Source organism: Trematomus bernacchii, unplaced genomic scaffold (genome assembly GCF_902827165.1).
Source record: "Trematomus bernacchii unplaced genomic scaffold, fTreBer1.1, whole genome shotgun sequence".
NCBI lineage: Eukaryota > Metazoa > Chordata > Actinopteri > Perciformes > Nototheniidae > Trematomus > Trematomus bernacchii.
In genome coordinates, this window is record NW_022987720.1 from 437024 (window position 1) to 454366 (window position 17343).

The 17343-nt window shown below is 44.1% G+C and overlaps 5 protein-coding genes across 5 annotated transcripts; 1 reads left to right on the plus strand and 4 right to left on the minus strand.

Moving 5' to 3' along the window:
* Positions 1 to 114: 114 nt before the first annotated feature.
* On the minus strand, positions 115 to 1948 carry LOC117493565 (leukotriene B4 receptor 1-like). Its single transcript, XM_034144193.1, has one exon. The coding sequence runs from the start codon at positions 1771 to 1773 to the stop codon at positions 865 to 867; it is 909 nt and encodes a 302-aa protein (XP_034000084.1). The 5' UTR covers positions 1774 to 1948; the 3' UTR covers positions 115 to 864.
* A 1435-nt stretch (positions 1949 to 3383) lies between these two features.
* On the minus strand, positions 3384 to 4556 carry LOC117493564 (leukotriene B4 receptor 1-like). Its single transcript, XM_034144192.1, has one exon. It carries the CDS (start codon positions 4416 to 4418, stop codon positions 3510 to 3512), a length of 909 nt encoding a protein of 302 aa, XP_034000083.1. The 5' UTR covers positions 4419 to 4556; the 3' UTR covers positions 3384 to 3509.
* A 74-nt stretch (positions 4557 to 4630) lies between these two features.
* Positions 4631 to 5697, minus strand: LOC117493563 (C-X-C chemokine receptor type 4-like). Its single transcript, XM_034144191.1, has one exon. The coding sequence runs from the start codon at positions 5666 to 5668 to the stop codon at positions 4760 to 4762; it is 909 nt and encodes a 302-aa protein (XP_034000082.1). The 5' UTR covers positions 5669 to 5697; the 3' UTR covers positions 4631 to 4759.
* Positions 5698 to 6964: 1267 nt separating this feature from the next.
* LOC117492726 (C-C chemokine receptor type 8-like) lies at positions 6965 to 7609 on the minus strand. The gene has a single exon (XM_034143108.1). It carries the CDS (start codon positions 7547 to 7549, stop codon positions 6965 to 6967), a length of 585 nt encoding a protein of 194 aa, XP_033998999.1. The 5' UTR covers positions 7550 to 7609.
* Positions 7610 to 13680: 6071 nt separating this feature from the next.
* Positions 13681 to 16701, plus strand: LOC117492282 (serine protease 23-like). Its single transcript, XM_034142442.1, has 2 exons — positions 13681 to 13778; positions 14338 to 16701. The coding sequence occupies exons 1-2, from the start codon at positions 13726 to 13728 to the stop codon at positions 15743 to 15745; spliced, it is 1461 nt and encodes a 486-aa protein (XP_033998333.1). The 5' UTR covers positions 13681 to 13725; the 3' UTR covers positions 15746 to 16701.
* The last annotated feature ends 642 nt before the right edge of the window (positions 16702 to 17343 follow it).

Genomic DNA, 17343 nt, shown 5'->3' on the forward strand with positions numbered 1-17343 from the left:
TAACAAGGTTGAAGGATTCTGGAGTCATCAATAGTAGAGGTTGGCAGCATTCACTCTTGTACAACATTAATAACAGACCAACATTTATATTAAAAAGCATTTATTAAAAAGGATTCTAATGGTAAACACACAAATATTCTTTCAACAAATTATCTAGATTGAAAAAAAGGAAGTGTGTGTGTGCGTGTGTGAGTGTGTGCTTTTTTATTTTTTATTCTGATTTGGAATGGTAAGAATGGTAAATTGCGTCCAAGCACCTGCGTCTTGTGTGAATCTTTGCTGACAACAACTTAACAGTGTGGTGAGAGGCTATTCAAATATCTGACTTAAAAGAGATCACAACAATAAAGCTAAGTGAACAACATTAAACATTGAACACAACCAATACATATAGATTAACACAAATATATTTGTAGACATTGACTGTAATGGTGTGCTTGAGATGCAGATCATTTACTCTGATTAATCTTGCTGACCACAAACATCCTCTTTCAGTATCATAACAGTAATAACAAACGAGTGATCGGATCTTTGTCAGACTTACACAGTAAAAAGAACACAGGAAACAGTTTTCACCACAACACCTCAAGAGAAGTAAAACAAATAATTATATGGAATAATTCACTAGAATTGTGGCTAAAAACAAGCTGTGTATCAGCTGATATTTTTAGACTAAGTTACACTAGTAATGGTGGGGTTATTTCTGCGAATTATTTTAACATCACAAAGGTTCTGCAATAGATAAGAGTGACTTCCTCAGTCCCTTGTTTTTAAGCCAATTAGCTCCCACACCAGGTACATTTGTCCTAATTTATAAAATATTTACACTTTCTTTAACAGCAAGCTTCTGTATTTACAACAGTATCAATATGTACTTTTGTGGCACACAGTGCACATGTTTTTAGAAGCAAACGCATAAAGAAGTGGATTAAGGCAGCTGATAACAAACACCAATGCTGAAACAGTGTACCAGCTGTCCATGCAAAACTTCAAAAATCTTTCATTTTTGAGTGAGATTGCTGCCACACCAAGTACATTTGTGATATGATATGGCATCCATAGAACAAAAAAGGTCACAATGATACTTGTGACCAGCCGGGTGGTCTGTGGGTTGTGGAAGAAAGCTGCGTGGTTCACTTTTCTGTGGAGGCCCATGTATGAAAATGCCACGACAGAAATTGCAACAAATCCGGTCAGGGTCTCTGTCAGCATCACGGCCACCTGCTGGGACTGGGAAGAGTACTGGAAGTGGCAGTCTGTCCCATGCTGGTCTTTAATCACATGTCGAACCACTAAAGCAGGGATAGACAGGATCATGGTAACCAGCCAGAGCAGAACCAGAAGCCTCCTCTTTCCAACCCGGTCGAAGATTTTCTGCAGGTGCACCACCTGTAGGTAGCGCTGGACACTCAGCACTGTCACTGTCAGGAGGCTAGAATAGAGGCTGCAGTACATGAGATACGCCAGAAGCTTACAAGCCACCAGGCCGAGAGTCCAGCTGTACAGTAAGGTGTAAATCCACAGAGGCAGGGGGAGCAGGCAGATCAGATCTGATATGGCCAAATTCAGCATCAGACTCTGGCTCAGACTGGACAGGTGCTGCCAGTTTGGCTTGAGGATGATCACAGCAATATTTCCAGGAACTCCGAGCAGGAAGCATATTGACACCACCACTACAGAGACCAGTTTGATGGAGGCCCAGGACGCAGGAGATGGATCTCCAGGAGTGGAGGAGATGTTAAAGGGGACCGCAGTGGAGTTGAGTTGTTCCATGCTGCAAACTTGCTGCTAGACAAGCTGAAAGTTGGGAAGCGAGTGAGTTATAGGAACTGTGTCAGGCGTTCAGAGAAACAGGAAATAGTTTTCACCACCACTCTTCCAGAGAAGTCAAATTAAAACCTGAGTCCTATTTGTATTTTATTTTCTATATATAGCAAAAGTGTTTGTATGTTTCTTTCAGGTGGCCACCAGTGAATGTGGGGAATTTTTTTCGTATCATCATCAATGTCTTGCACTCAAAACTGATGAGTAGAATTATACTACAGTATATCCAATGATGAGACTTTGTGAGACGAACAGCTTACTCTACATAAAAAATATGATGTTTCTATCTCATAAAAGTTTCGTTTATCTAACCAACCGTTATTTGGATCGGTGAGTTGGTTGTATACTAAGAAAACCAGGCTAGTTTTGGTCAGTGCATGCATTATAGACATGTATCAAATTTATACAAATGGGAAGTCACGTCCGAAAACTTCCACTTTTGGAACTCGGTATGTCTATTCTCATGAAATGGTATGCCTGTTCATGCCTTTTTGTTTCCGATGAGTCGCACTTCACATGAACTACACGGAGAAAATTAGACACAACACATTAAATGGAGCTTTGACTTTATTGACCACATGAAATGGCATGGAACCTTTTGCACTCATGAAGCGTACACTTGCTAAAGTAAATGGAAAAACAGTATTTAGATCATGTAGAAGTAAAAGCATTTTCACACATCCCAATTGGTTTCACAACCATCCTCATATATAAGCGATTATACATCATATATATTTGCCTCAAACTGTGTATTTCAAAAATAATTTTCACCATTTTATAAATTATATAAATAAAACTATCTTAATCAAACCTTTAATATTTTGAGAAAATTCATCTCGCCACAAGTCCTATTCAGAGGCGGTTCTGGTGGCCAACACTGAAAAAATTGAAACTTTGACTTTTATTAAAATAAATAATATTAAGTTTAAACATGTTCAACCTAATATTATTGCTTTCAACTAACCTAATGCAGTTATGTGGTTTTGTTGAACGTTTCAGTTTTTTCAGTGAAGGATAAACTTTGCATGTAATTTGCATACCGTGTTTGCAATAGACACTAAACACAGCTGTCTTTTGAAGTGCAAAAAACTGGCTGTATAGCTAGTAATGGCGCCTTTTATGTGTGTGTGTGTGTGTGTGTGTGTGTGTGTGTGTGTGTGTGTGTGTGTGTGTGTGTGTGTGTGTGTGTGTGTGTGTGTGTGTGTGTGTGTGTGTGTGTGTGTGTGTGTGTGTGTGCGTGCGTGCGTGCGTGCGTGCGTGCGTGCGTGCGTGCATTGCCCTCCCTACGTGAGTTATATGTGCCTGAGCACAAACATATCAGGTCAGAAAAACAAATACGGAGAGTTATTAGAGAATGGTTAATTTTCATTCAAGATCCTGCATCAGCGTGCAATACATACAACAACTTGACAGTCAACTTTAATGTAAATCTTCCAGTTTGTGTGTACAGACAGAGAGATCGAAATACTGTTTCCCACAATCCCGAATATAAAAACAATGTATATAGAATATAAAATGTAAAAATATGTGTGCAAATATGTATGTATAGACACAGTCAAAGACACATTTTTACATGTGCACACATTAAGACCTAAATAAAAACACAACAATCAATATATACAAAATAACTTGACAGTTTGGTGAGAGGCTACTCTAATATCGGCATCTTTGCATTATCAACAGCACTAATGTTCCCTTTCTCCGCACATAGTGCACATGTTTTTAGAAGCAAACGCATAAAGAAGTGGATTCAGGCAGCTGATAACAAACACCAATGCTGAAACAGTGTACCAGCTGTCCATGCAAAACTTCAAAAATCTTTCATTTTTGAGTGAAATTGCTGCCACACCAAGTACATTCGTGATATGATATGGCATCCATAGAACAAAAAAGGTCACAATGATACTTGTGACCAGCCGGGTGGTCTGTGGGTTGTGGAAGAAAGCTGCCTGGTTCACTTTTCTGTGGAGGCCCATGTATGAAAATGCCACGACAGAAATTGCAACAAATCCGGTCAGGGTCTCTGTCAGCATCACGGCCACCTGCTGGGACTGGGAAGAGTACTGGAAGTGGCAGTCTGTCCCATGCTGGTCTTTGATCACATGTCGAACCACTAAAGCAGGGATAGACAGGATCATGGTAACCAGCCAGAGCAGAACCAGAAGCCTCCTCTTTCCAACCCGGTCGAAGATTTTCTGCAGGTGCACCACCTGTAGGTAGCGCTGGACACTCAGCACTGTCACTGTCAGGAGGCTAGAATAGAGGCTGCAGTACATGAAATATGCCAGAAGCTTACAAGCCACCAGGCCGAGGGTCCAGCCTTTCACAAAAGTGTAAATCCACAGAGGCAGGGGGAGCAGGCAGATCAGATCTGATATGGCCAAATTCAGCATCAGACTCTGGCTCAGACTGGACAGGTGCTGCCAGTTTGGCTTGAGGATGATCACAGCAATATTTCCAGGAACTCCGAGCAGGAAGCATATTGACACCACCACTACAGAGACCAGTTTGATGGAGGCCCAGGACGCAGGAGATGGATCTCCAGGAGTGGAGGAGATGTTAAAGGGGACCGCAGTGGAGTTGAGTTGTTCCATGCTGCAAACTTGCTGCTAGACAAGCTGAAAGTTGGGAAGCGAGTGAGTTATAGGAACTGTGTCAGGCTTTCACAGAAACAGGAAACAGTTTTCACCACCACTTCTTCCAGAGAAGTCAAATTAAAACCTGAGTCCTATTTGTATTTTATTTTCTATATATAGCAAAAGTGTTTGTATGTTTCTTTCAGGTGGCCAGGTCAGAAAAACAAATACTGAGAGTTAGTAAAGAGAAATGTTCTTTTTCATTCAAGATCCTGCGTCTGTGTGAAATATAGCTACAACAACTTGAAAGTTTGGTGAGAGGCTACTCTAATATCAGCATCTTTGCATAACCAACAGCACTAATGTTCCCTTTCTCCGCATAGAGTGCACATGTTTTTTAAAGCAAAAGCATAAAGGAGGGGATTAAGGCAGCTATTCACAAATACCAATGCGCCAAAAATGTTCCAGCTGTTCAAGCAAAACTTCCATAGGCCGTCATTTTTTAGCAGAATAGCTGCCACACCAAGTACGTTTGTGATGTAATACGGCATCCTTAGGACAAAAAAGGTCACAATGATACTTGTGATGAGCCGGGTCGTCTGTGGGTTGTTGAAGAAAGCTGCCTGGTTCACTTTTCTCTGGACACCAATGTATGAAAAGGCCACAACAGAAATTGAAACAAATCCTATGAGGCACTCTGACAGCAGCACGGCCACCTGCTGGGAAGGGGGAGCGTAGGAACCTGTGCAGGATGTCCTATGCTGGTCTTTGATCACCTGTCGGATCACTAAAGCAGTAATAGACAGGATCACGGTAACCAGCCAGAGCAGAACCAGAAGCCTCCTCTTTCCTACACGATCAAAAATGTTCTGCAGGTGCACCACCTGTAGGTAGCGCTGGACACTCAGCAATGTCACCGAAAGCATGCTAGAATAGAGGCTGCAGTACATGAGATACGCCAGAAGCTTACAGGCCACCAGGCCGAGAGTCCAGCTGTACAGTAAGGTGTAAATCCACAGAGGCAGGGGGAGCAGGCAGATCAGATCTGATATGGCCAAATTCAGCATCAGACTCTGACTCAGACTGGACAGGTGCTGCCAGTTTGGTTTGAGGATGATCACAGCAATATTCCCAGGAACTCCCAACAAGAAGCAGATGGACAGCACCACCGCTGGGACCAAACGGAGGGAGACCCATGAGGCAGTAGATGGATGATCAGGAGTGGAGGAGATGTTAAAGGGGACCAGAGAGGAGTTGAATTCTTCCATGCTGCAAACTTGCTGCTCGACAAGCTGAGTGTTGGGCACCGAGTGAGTGATGATGTGTTACACAGGATAAAGAGGACACATTTAAAGAGGAAATGCCAAGGCTACATATCTAAATGCAAATTATGTTTTTCATGGCTGCATAGTTTTGCTTGGCCTCATTATATGATGCATTTCCTGATAATCTGTTTCCTTGAACAGCTTTCACCACACAATAAATAAAATAACCTATGTATAATGCAATTTTCTAAATCTATATTAGTGCAAAAGCAAAGATTCCACATATAACAGAGACATTTTCTGGAAGTTATCTTTGGAAGCACATTACTAATTTGGAGATGAACTGTTCATTTACCACTAAAAAGACACAACAAGGACCAGCTCAATATGAACACAACTATAAAGACCACAAGAAGACATTTGAGGTTTTTGTACTTTACAAACAGTTTTTATTTACATACAAAATGTATAGCCAATAGAATATGCTACATTGTTATAGATTAACATTCAGTAACAGTAAACTAGTTTAAGATGAAATCCCCCTCAATCTACAAAAATAAATCACTAGTTACTAATTTTTGCATCAGTAACATTACATTTCATTACATTTAGTTGACGCTTTTATCCAAAGCGACTAACAATAAGTGCAGTTAACCATGAAGATTCAAAGTCATGCAGGTATACTCATTGCATATTCCTTTCACCATTGTAAAGATTATTTAAATAATAACTTTTAACATAAGTGTGTGAGTTGGCCAACTAACACACCAACAGCAGTACACAGCAGGCGATGGAGATAAACTGGGGAAACGCTGAACCACATTAAAACACACAGCGATGTAATCTGTGCTCATTATAAAAAATGTACACTTTAAAAGTTTAAATCATACAGACGCCAAAAACAGTGTCTTGTATGTATTGTGTCTTGTGACGAAGTGGCTATTTGATGACCTGGGTTTGAGAACCTGCTGCATACCCTGATCATTGGCTGGGGTTAACTCCTCAAGTTGGGACCCACAGCAAAATAAGGAAAAAAGGGAAATAAAGGCAGAGGGCAAAATTGTAAAGAAACAAATATTTATTTAACACAAGATAATATGAGGGAAACAAAAAAAAAGGAAGTGTGTGTGTGTGTGTGTGTGTGTGTGTGTGTGTGTGTGTGTGTGTGTGTGTGTGTGTGTGTGTGTGTGTGTGTGTGTGTGTGTGTGTGTGTGTGTGTGTGTGTGTGTGTGTGTGTGTGCTATTCACAAATGCCAATGCTGATGTATGAAAAGGCCACGACAGAAATTGAAACCAATCCTACAAGGCACTCTGGCAGCAGCACGGCCACCTGCTGGGAAGGGGGAGCGTATAGGAACCTGTGCAGGATGTCCCATGCTGGTCTTTGATCACCTGTCGGATCACTAAAGCAGGGATGGACAGGATCACGGTAACCAGCCAGAGCAGAACCAGAAGCCTCCTCTTTCCTACACGATCAAAAATGTTCTGCAGGTTCACCACCTGTAGGTAGCGCTGGACACTCAGCAATGTCACCGAAAGCCGGCTAGAATAAAGGCTGCAGTACATGAGATATGTGAGGAGCCTACAGGCCACCAGGCCGAGAGTCCAGCTGTACAGTAAGGTGTAAATCCACAGAGGCAGGGGGAGCAGGCAGATCAGGTCTGATATGGCCAAATTCAGCATCAGACTCTGGCTCAGACTGGACAGGTGCTGCCAGTTTGGTTTGAGGATGATCACAGCAATATTTCCAGGAACTCCCAGCAGGAAGCAGATGGACAGCACCACCGCTGGGACCAGTTTGACGGAGACCCAGGAGGCAGTAGATGGATGATCAGGAGTGGAGGAGATGTTAAAGGTGACCAGAGAAGAGTTGAATTCTTCCATGCTGCAAACTTGCTGCTAGACAAGCTGAATGTTGGGCACTGAGTGAGTTATACATGTAGGAACTCTGTCGTTCACAGAAACAGGAAACAGTTTTCAGATAATGTAGAAGTAAAAGCATTTTCACACCCATCCTCATATGCGGTTATACATCATATATATTTGCCTCAAAATGTGTATTTAAAAAATAATGTTCACCATTTTATAAATGATATAACTATTTATTATTATGCTCCAAATATCTGGAACAAACTCCCAGAAACCTGCAGGTCCGCTGCAACTCTTACTACTTTTAAATCCAGGCTGAAGACTTTTCTTTTTGTCGCCGCTTTTAATTGAACTATTCACATCTTAAACTGCACTGTAACTTTTATCCATGTATTTTTTCTTTTAATGTGTATTTTATTATCTTTTCTTTTTAATGACTGATTTTAAATGCCATTTTCTTAATGTCTTTCATTTTTTGTAAAGCACCTTGAATGGCCTTGTGTTGAAAGGTGCTATATAAATAAACTTGCCTTGCCTTGCCTTGCCTTGCCTTGCCTTGCCTTGTCTTGCCTTGTCTTGCCTTGCCTTAATCAAACCTTTAATAATTTGAGACTGAAAAAACTGAAACTTTGACTTTTATTAAAATAAATAATATTAAGTTTAAACATGTTAACTTAATATTATTGCTTTCAACTAACCTAATGCAATTATGTGGAATTTGTTGAACGTTTCAGTTTTTTCAGTGAAGGATAAACTTTGTATGTCATTTGCATATCGTGTTTGCAATAGAAACACAGCTGTCTTTTGAAGTGCAAAAAACTGTCTGAATAACGATAGTTACGTCTGTAACTACGGTTCTATGAGTCCCGGATGACCGCCAGAGTATCCTGTCACTCAGAATTCTTGTGTGCTCACGAGAAGATTCTGGGAACAGATCCTCTGACGACACCGGCATATGTAGCCGGTGTCACGTGGGTCACAGGCTGTGACCTGCAGAGAGCTCTGAGCAGAGTAGTGGGAAGCCTCCTCGGGGGTGAGCGGGGCCCCGTCATCCACCCCTTCATAGAAGAGGTTTAGCCGAAGCCGCTAGCGACATGGCATCCTCAAGCAGAGGTGCGGCAACCGAAGGAGGGCCAGGCGGCAAGCTAGTAGCCCCCACACCGGCCCCTGGCTGAAGGGCCAAGAGGAGCAACTTCATCCGCTCCATAACAGCAGCTAACCGATCCACCTTAGAGGACAGCCTGTTTCAAGTCCTCTACCTGGGGGGTGAACCCATAGCCATCACTCCATCAAGTCGCCGAGAACGGCCAGACTGAGCTGGAGGAAGTTGTGACGAGGAGAGGTGTCCATTGGCTGCTTTCAGACGCTCCACCTCTGCGACTCTAGCCACCCTGAGCGCCCGAGGCATGAAGCTACAGTTCATACAGGCGCTTACCGTGAGAGCCTCCCTCGAATGCTCGAGGCCAAGGCAAGAGGGGCAGCGGTCATGGCCGTCCTCGGGCTCAAGAGAAGCCATACAGGCGCTACATGAATGAGCCATCCTGTAGGTAGCCAGATGCAGCGTAGCCGGGAGCGGGTGCGAGAACACAGCCTTCACCAGCTACCTGCTGAACGGAAAGAGTAGAGCACTGCTACTACTCGCCTAACACAAAGAGGGATGTAACTATGTCGTGAGTGAGCCCTCTATGTAATGGCCCACTTGCTGGCACCCAGTTCGGAGCGTGTCCGACTCAGAGGCACACTGGCCCTGATAGGAACAAGTGAGCGGTGCAAAAGACAGGAACTTGAGAGCGTTGCAATAATCAGGAACTTGAGAGCGTTGCAATAAACAGGAACTTGAGAGCGTTGCAATAAACAGGAACTTGGGAGCGTTGCAATACTGCCTTCAACCGACCCGTCGATCAGCGTCTGGCAGCCGTACAGCAAATCTTCGTGCAGCAGAGCTTCCACAGTGGACCCTTGCCTCACAGTCGCTTCCTCGTCGATCCGTCCAGAGCCTTGCTTCCCGTTCGCTCTTCCGCCTCGTAGGAAGAGCCGGAAGAACCTTTTCCGTTCTCCCGGATCTCCCGGTAAATGTCCCGGCCCCTCGATTTAAACAACCACCGGCCAATCCACGGAGCCCCCTGGAAGGCTGGGCAGGCAGCAGCCAATCACGCTGCCCTCATCCAGCTGATTCACACCAGCTGTGACAACACAACCACCACACATACTCCGCCCACCTGACAGACTAACCCTTTTTATGAATGGAAACACACATTTTTCCCCACTTCCGCTTAAAATACATATACACACAGTAAATATAGCGCCTCATTATTTGACGTACAAAAAGCCCATCCCTACTGGCGACAACTACACCCACGTTACCAGCAGAGGGAGCGGGAGCGAGAGCACTGCCTTCACCTACCTGGATTAAATAAAGAAGCTTAACAGGGCAGTTTAGCCAGGTGGCTGCTGCTAAGAATCAAGCAGCACGTCTACCAGGAGCGGGGGCGAGAACACTGCCTTCACTGGTTGAGTTAATAACGAATGCCAGATGCAGCATAACCGGGAGCGGGTGCGGGGACACAGCCATCGCCAGCTACTTGCTGAACGGAAAGAGTAGAGCAATGCTCCTACTCGCCGAATAAACAAAGCTAAGACCAGAAAACTGGTGTCTAAAGAAAAAACAGCACGGCTAACTCCGGTGCTTATCCCAGCGTCAGCCAAGTGGCTGCACAGGACACAGTCAGGCTGACCCCTAGATTCCACCGGGTCCGTCTGCGGCGCGTTACGGGCGCGTTACGGGCGCGTTACGGCTGCGCCGTGGTGCTCACGGCGATCGCGGCCACTCTAGTCAATGGGTGTTATTCCACCACACGCGGCGCGTTACGGCTCAGAAGCGTCCCAGAAGCGGCTTGGCGCAGGGCTCCTCTAAAATTAGGATCGAATCCTATTTTTGTCGCGGCGCAGCCGTAACGTAAGGTCGGGCAGGCAGGAAGTGGAACCTTCAGAGCATATATAGCATATATATATAGATATATACACACACACAAACTAATTTTGCAGACCCTATCCCTCCGTAGTCTTTCAAGTAGGAGGAGAAATGCCAGCGTTCTCCTCCGGTTTACAGGCACTGTGTAAATTATATATATAGAATAATTATGATGATGAATGCATTTTTTTACCACTAAAATACAGCAACACATCTTTGATTCATGTCGTTTATAACTGGAATATTACAGTTATTATTAACTTTGTCTGTACAAAGTAGCCTGTCCAGGAAATATGCCCAAATCAACAAAAACTGCGAGCCGGCAGGCAAGACGCTCCGCTTCTGAAATGCTTCTGAAACGCGCCTGGTAGGGTATGACGCCGGAGGAGGCCGGACCAAAACCGCAACGCGGCGCAGACGGACCCGGTGGAATCTAGGGGACTAGCTAGACAAGAAAACGCTGCAAAACCTGGAAACTCACAATGCTAATGGTAGCTTGGCACAACGCCACGGTCAGAAAAAGTACAAAAGAGCACAACCAGGACAACTTAGCTGGGAGAGGGAGCGGAAACGCTGCCATACACCGACCAAGCCAACACCAACCTGTCCTATCGAAGTTTCTGCACAGCCGGCCACAGCTCCTGGAGAACGAGTAGCCTGCGGCTCCGACTGGATCAGTCGCGAAGCTGCACGCAGCCAGCTGCTTGCAGAGAAATCCTTAGATCAAACGTTCCAACCGAAACGCTGTAGGCTACAAGAATGTAGCCACGGTACTCTCGCGCAGCGAGAAGGTTCAAGGTTCTTTATTGTCAATCTGACATAGCTACAGAGTAATTATGCAGTTGAAAATCTTATGTCACAGGCTTCTCCAACAATGCAACATAATAACATAATAACAATAAGAGCATGAGCAATACAAAAATAATAATAGTTATAAAAATGAAATAAAGTTATGATGTGGAATAGTGCAGTACGAGTCTATATACAAGTTATTGGAATGATATATATATATTAGGTATTAGATACATACTACTGAGTAGCAGATGAATGTTTGATGTTGTTTCAACAGTTTTTTAACAGTCTCACTGCCCGCGGGAAGAAACTGTCTCCGAATCTTCTTGTCCTTGCCAGGATGCTGCGGTACCGCCTGCCAGACGGCAACAGAAAGAACAGTTTGTGGCTGGGGTGATGGGGGTCTTTGATAATCCGTAGTGATTTCTTCCTGAGCCGCTGGGAGTAAAGGTCCTCCATGGATGGCAGCTCCGTCCTGGTGATGTGCTGTGCAGTTTTCACCACCCTCTGTAAAGCCTAACGATCGAGGTCGGTGCAGCTGCCGTACCAGGCCGTCATGCTGCCAGTCAGGATACTCTCTATCGTGCACCTGTAGAAGTTGCAGAGTATCCTGGGATCCATTTTGAACCTCCTCAACCTGCGGAGGAAGAAGAGCCGCTGTCGAGCTTTCTTGGTGATGGTGGTGGTGTGAAGAGACCATGTCAGGTCCTCAGTGATGTGGACCCCAAGGAACCTGAAGCTTTTGACTCTCTCCACCGTAGTCCCATTGATGGCGATGGGGGCGTGTCCCTCTCCCTGCTGCTTCCTGTAGTCCACAATCAGCTCCTTTGTTTTGCTGATGTTGAGATGGAGGTTGTTATCCTGGCACCAAGATGTCAGGTTTTTGACCAGGTTTTTGACCTCCTCTCTGTACGCCGTCTCGTCATGAGAAGATGAAAGGAACAGATCCTCTGACGACACCGGCAGATATAGCCGGTGTCACGTGGGTCACAGGTGACTTTGTTTGTTCAGCGTTCAGTTGGAACGTTTGATTTAAAGGATTTCTCTACAAGCAGCTGGCTGCGTGCAGCTTCGTGGCTGATCCAGTCGGAGCCGCGGGCTTACTCGTCCTTCAGGAGCTGTGGCCGGCTGCGCAGAAACTTCGACGGACAGGTTGGTGTCTGCTTGGTCGGTGATGGCAGTGTTCTCGCTCCCTCTCCCAGCTAAGTTGTCCTGATTACTGTCTTGTTTGCTATTTGGCGTAAACTTTTTGGTGACGGCAGCGTTTCCGCTCCCTCTCCCAGGAGTTGCCCTTGTTGTGCTCTTTTGTGCTTTTTCTGATCGTGGTGTTGTGCCAAGCTATCATTAGCATTTTGAGTTTCCAGCTTTAGCTGTGTTTTCTGTTTAGCTAGTAGCAGTAGCGTGGCTCAGCCTAACTGTGTCCTGCTTGTGCAGCCACTTTGGCTGATGCTTGGGATAAGCACCGTAATTACACGTGCTATTTTTTCTTTAGAAGCCAGTTTTCTGGTCTTAGCTTTGTGTTATCATTGAACTTTGTTATTAACTCAACCAGTGAAGGCAGTGTTCTCGCCCTCGCTCCTGGTAACATGTTGCTTGATTGTTAGCAGCAGCCGCCTGGCTAAGCTGTCCTGTTAAGCTTCTTTATTTAATTCAGCTAGGTGAAGGCAGTGCTCACGCTCCCCGCTCCCGCTGCTGGTAACGTGGGTGTAGGACATTTACATCCCCCTTTGTGTTCGGCGAGTAGTAGCATTGCTCTACTCTTTCCGTTCAGCAGGTAACTGGTGAAGGCTGTGTTCTCGCACCTGCTCCCGGTTACGTTGCATCTGGCTATCTACATAATGGCTCACTCTTGAGCCTGAGGACGGCCATGACCGCTGCCCCTCTTGCCTTGGCCTCGAGCATTTGAGGGAAGGTCTCACGCAAAGCGCCTGCATGAACTGTAGCTGCATGCCTCTGGCGCTCAGAGTGGCGTGTGTGTGTGAGTGTGTAAACATCACTTTAAAACTTACATTTCTGACCACAAAAGCACTGGGTAAATGCTATAAGGCAATGTTTTCTTGGTAACTCTCTGTGTAAATAGGTTAACATTTAAAAAAAAAAAGGTTCTATTGAAATCAAAACTGTTCTGTGGGTATCTTTGACGTAAACAAAACATTTGCGAAATCTGAGAGAAATACCTCAAATTCTCTTCCTATGACTCCACTTTTGACCCGAAATCTAATGTCATCACACGATCCAGAACTTCATTCATGGGCCCCCTTATGGCTGACTCCCCCTTTTCTGCCTGTTTTTTTTTTTTTCTGCATCAGAGTGGGATGTCGATTTCTCTGAGGACCTTGCACACAGCTTCTCCTCGTGCTCCAGTTGCCCATTACATGATGGAAGCCAGTCTGCTGGAAGCTGTTTGGATGGAGAGGATTTTTTATTGATGAGAAAAAGAACATTTACTGGAAGTTTTGGGATATTTTTCCAGGTTTGCAGGTAGGAAAGGGTTGAGACGTTTGTATTTCTTGACCATCTCTCCTCTTAATATTGTTTGCAAAAGCTATGTATTCTGTATTTTTACCAGTTCTCGTTTGTTTATTACCATGGGTTTGAGACTGGCTTACGTATTTACTATGCATAACTTTTAATATAACTTATAACCAGACCATAATACTTTATTACCTTAGAAATAGTCAATAGTAATGTCAAAAAAGTCCTTTGTGTCACTGTAAATTAATATTGCATGTAATTATGATACTATTGGCTGTATTCCTAATGGATGTTTTGTAGTAGTTCATGCTTTACCTCATGGTAAGGTAAAATATTACACTACATTTTGCTGCTCAGCGTTTTATTGTTTAAAAATTGAGCTTGTGCACCCTCTGCCGGCCATAATAATATATAGCTTAACCAATGCTAGAATGAGCTATGTGAACATGAACATGCATTTTCTATATGCTTGATATCATTAGAAAAAGATAAAGAAGTCCATGGTATATCTCTCTAACACTTTTGATATTTGATATTTGCTATCCCGGTCTCTGTTTCTTCTCAGTGGGATGGGACTCAATCGCTTCATGTGTCTGCTGCTCTGTGCAGCAGCCCTGACAGATTCTGCAGTTTTTGGTAAAGAAGAGAGCAGCGAGGCAAACAGGTGGACCAGACACAACCTGCCGTTGCTGCTGGACACACACACACAGCCTTTACAAGTGCCTTTGTTCAGAGGACAGGAGGAGGATGAGGAGAAAGAAGGGACAAAAACATTCTGTGGAATAGAGTGTCAAAGCCACCTACCATCTATGAACCAAACTGAGCAGGAGAGGATTCTGGGATATGAGACAATGAATGAGGATGGCACTCGCACACATACAGATATCATCTTGCAGGGTTTGAACCAGACATCTACAGGACAACCGGCCCACTCCCCTGCTCCCACCCGTAGGAAACGGGAGATTTACGGAGCAGATGGACGCTTTGTGATCTCTGACTCGCATTTCATCACCAACTATCCTTTCTCCACTGCTGTGCGTCTCTCCACAGGCTGCTCCGGAGTCCTAATATCCCCGAAACACGTGCTGACAGCGGCACACTGCATCCATGACGGGAGGGACTACCTAGAGAGTGCCAGAAGGCTGAGAGTAGGAGTGTTGCAGCTTAAGACTAAAAGAAGAAGAGGGCCTGGGAGGCAAGGAGGGCGGCAGAGAGGTGGGGTGAATCAAGAGGGGGTGAAAGGTGAGGAGCAGATAATGGAGGAGGATGAGGAGCGGAATAGTATAGATGGAGATGTATGGCAAAAGGGAGTAAAAGGAAGTAGGCTCAGGGGAAGAAAATATGGTAAGGAGGGTGTAGCTGATCATGGGATTATAGTAGGAGCAGGGAAACGGAGGAAACGTATACGACGTAGTCCTGGTCCCATGAAGCAGCCTGTCTTCCGTTGGACGCGAGTTAAACAAACCAGAATCCCTCAAGGGTGGATCCAAACCAAGAGCTTCACCAGCTCCGTGTCCCCTGACTACGACTACGCTCTCTTGGAGCTGAGACGACCCCTCAAACTGAAGTATATGAAGCTGGGAGTGGCGCCCTCCGCTACCCCCCTGGTACGAATCCACTTTTCAGGCTATGACGCTGACAAAAGCCGTGACGGACGTGGAAACGAGAAGGTGGTGTACCGGTTTTGTTCGGTGGCAAACCAGTCTCTCGATTTAATGTACCAGCACTGTGACGCGCAGCCGGGCGCCACAGGTGCAGGCGTTTACATCCGTCTGAGACAGGAAGTGGGAGAGAAAGGCGGGAAAGGGAAGTGGCAGCGAAGAGTGATTGGGGTGTTTTCAGGCCATCAGTGGGTGGAGGTAGAAGGAGGTGAGCAGAGGGACTTTAATGTTGCAGTGAGGATTACGGCACCCAAATATGCCCAGATCTGTCACTGGATCCATGGAGATCCAAGACGCTGTAAAGAGATTTGACCAAGCGATACAATAGAGACTTAATGACCTGGGCTGGTGTATATAAAAGCACTTTAAAAGTATCTTTTATTAAAGTGTAAATCTTAAAAGAAAAACTGAAGGGCCAATTAAAAACTAAAATCATGCCCTTCCTCAAGTACTTAAAAGCCAATAGCAGGCCTCTATAGGTTATGTGTCATGGCTGCATTACAGCCTCACGCACAATGCCATGCAGCCGACCTTTCATTATTGTGTTATATGCTTCAATATCGTTTATATATTGTAAGATGCAAGAATGCTTTTAGCAAATGTGTTGTGAACAGCTATAATGACAATTTTAATATGTGCTGTTCTTAAATTAGTTCACGAAGTAGCCATTTTAAATGATAATCATCTGTTGAGTTCCCATAAAATGTCTGTTAAATACACTTCCAATTATTTATTTTTCAACAAAAAAAATAAAGAAATACTGCACATCCTCACCATTGTTTTGAACACGTCATTGAATTTGAAAAGCAATAACACTATCATAACCAAGATCCCATGTATTATTCTAAATGTCTCTTTTACCAGAACTTTGACTGTAAATTGAATGAAATTACACTAAAATACAACATTTACAATTTCAAAAATATCTGTATGCTTTGGAAATGTGCACTCTTTACCTGTTGACTCTAAACTCTCAAAAACTCTGACATAGTAATCAACACAATGACAATTCAATATTCATAAATGCCTGGAGAGCTCAAGATAAAAGGAGAATGTTTCCCATCGTGCTTTGCGAGGCATACACATTTTCGGTTCAATCAGGCGAATACAAATAAGCCTCAATTCTGTCTGTGCTTTGAAGCAGCCACCAGGTGGCCACGAACATCCAGAGCTCTCACCGGTGAACGTCACTCAAACTTGACCAAGATGGCTGCTGTCTCCTCCCACAGCAGTCCAAAGCGTGAGTAACTAAAGCCCGCAGTTTTGGCTAAAATATCATGTGCCCTCGTCAAATATGGGCAAGAAAATAGATTTCAGTGGCATGAAGCTATGTTCTTAATGATGCAAATGTGGGTGACTGTAAAGCGTGAAGTTCGGGACTTCTCCTTTACCAGGTAAAGTTTACCTGGTTATAGTGGCGTTTGGGTAGCCTACTATAAAAGTCTAGGAATTTCTAGTTTCCAGCAATAACCAACATGTTAAAGACTGACAACAAAATGACCCCGGCTCTTATAAACACAACTTAGTCTTATAAGGTTGGAATTGAATGCCTTTATTATTAAAATACTTGGTAAAAAAAACATAGTTTGTTTAACGGCCTATATTCAGTATATATGTAGTATATCTCTTATTTTAAAAGATAATTTTCCTTTGTGAATATTTGTAATGGACTCATAGCTCAAGGACAAAAGCAAAACTACTGTATGCCATTTTTTAAATAATATTTAAAAAATCTTCAAGACCCAGGAATTGTGATCTGAGACCAGCTCACCTCTTCTTGAGTGACAGTTTGTCAGACAAATCTATAATCCAGTAAGGCTGCACATGTCACGTGGTTTTGGATCTGTGGACTAATCAGCCATTTAGTAGTTCATTTGGAGACAGGGGGAAATCTTGTGAATGAGTTAAAA

Bases quoted from the DNA above. Each gene is read 5' to 3' on its own strand.
- LOC117493563 (XM_034144191.1), bottom strand. From the start codon at position 5,668: ATGGAAGAATTCAACTCCTCTCTGGTCCCCTTTAACATCTCCTCCACT.
- LOC117493565 (XM_034144193.1), bottom strand. From the start codon at position 1,773: ATGGAACAACTCAACTCCACTGCGGTCCCCTTTAACATCTCCTCCACT.
- LOC117492726 (XM_034143108.1), bottom strand. From the start codon at position 7,549: ATGGAAGAATTCAACTCTTCTCTGGTCACCTTTAACATCTCCTCCACT.
- LOC117493564 (XM_034144192.1), bottom strand. From the start codon at position 4,418: ATGGAACAACTCAACTCCACTGCGGTCCCCTTTAACATCTCCTCCACT.
- LOC117492282 (XM_034142442.1), top strand. From the start codon at position 13,726: ATGAGAAAAAGAACATTTACTGGAAGTTTTGGGATATTTTTCCAGGTT. The intron at 13,779-14,337 runs GTAGGAAAGGGT...GTTTCTTCTCAG, and splicing joins ATATTTTTCCAGGTTTGCAG to TGGGATGGGACTCAATCGCT.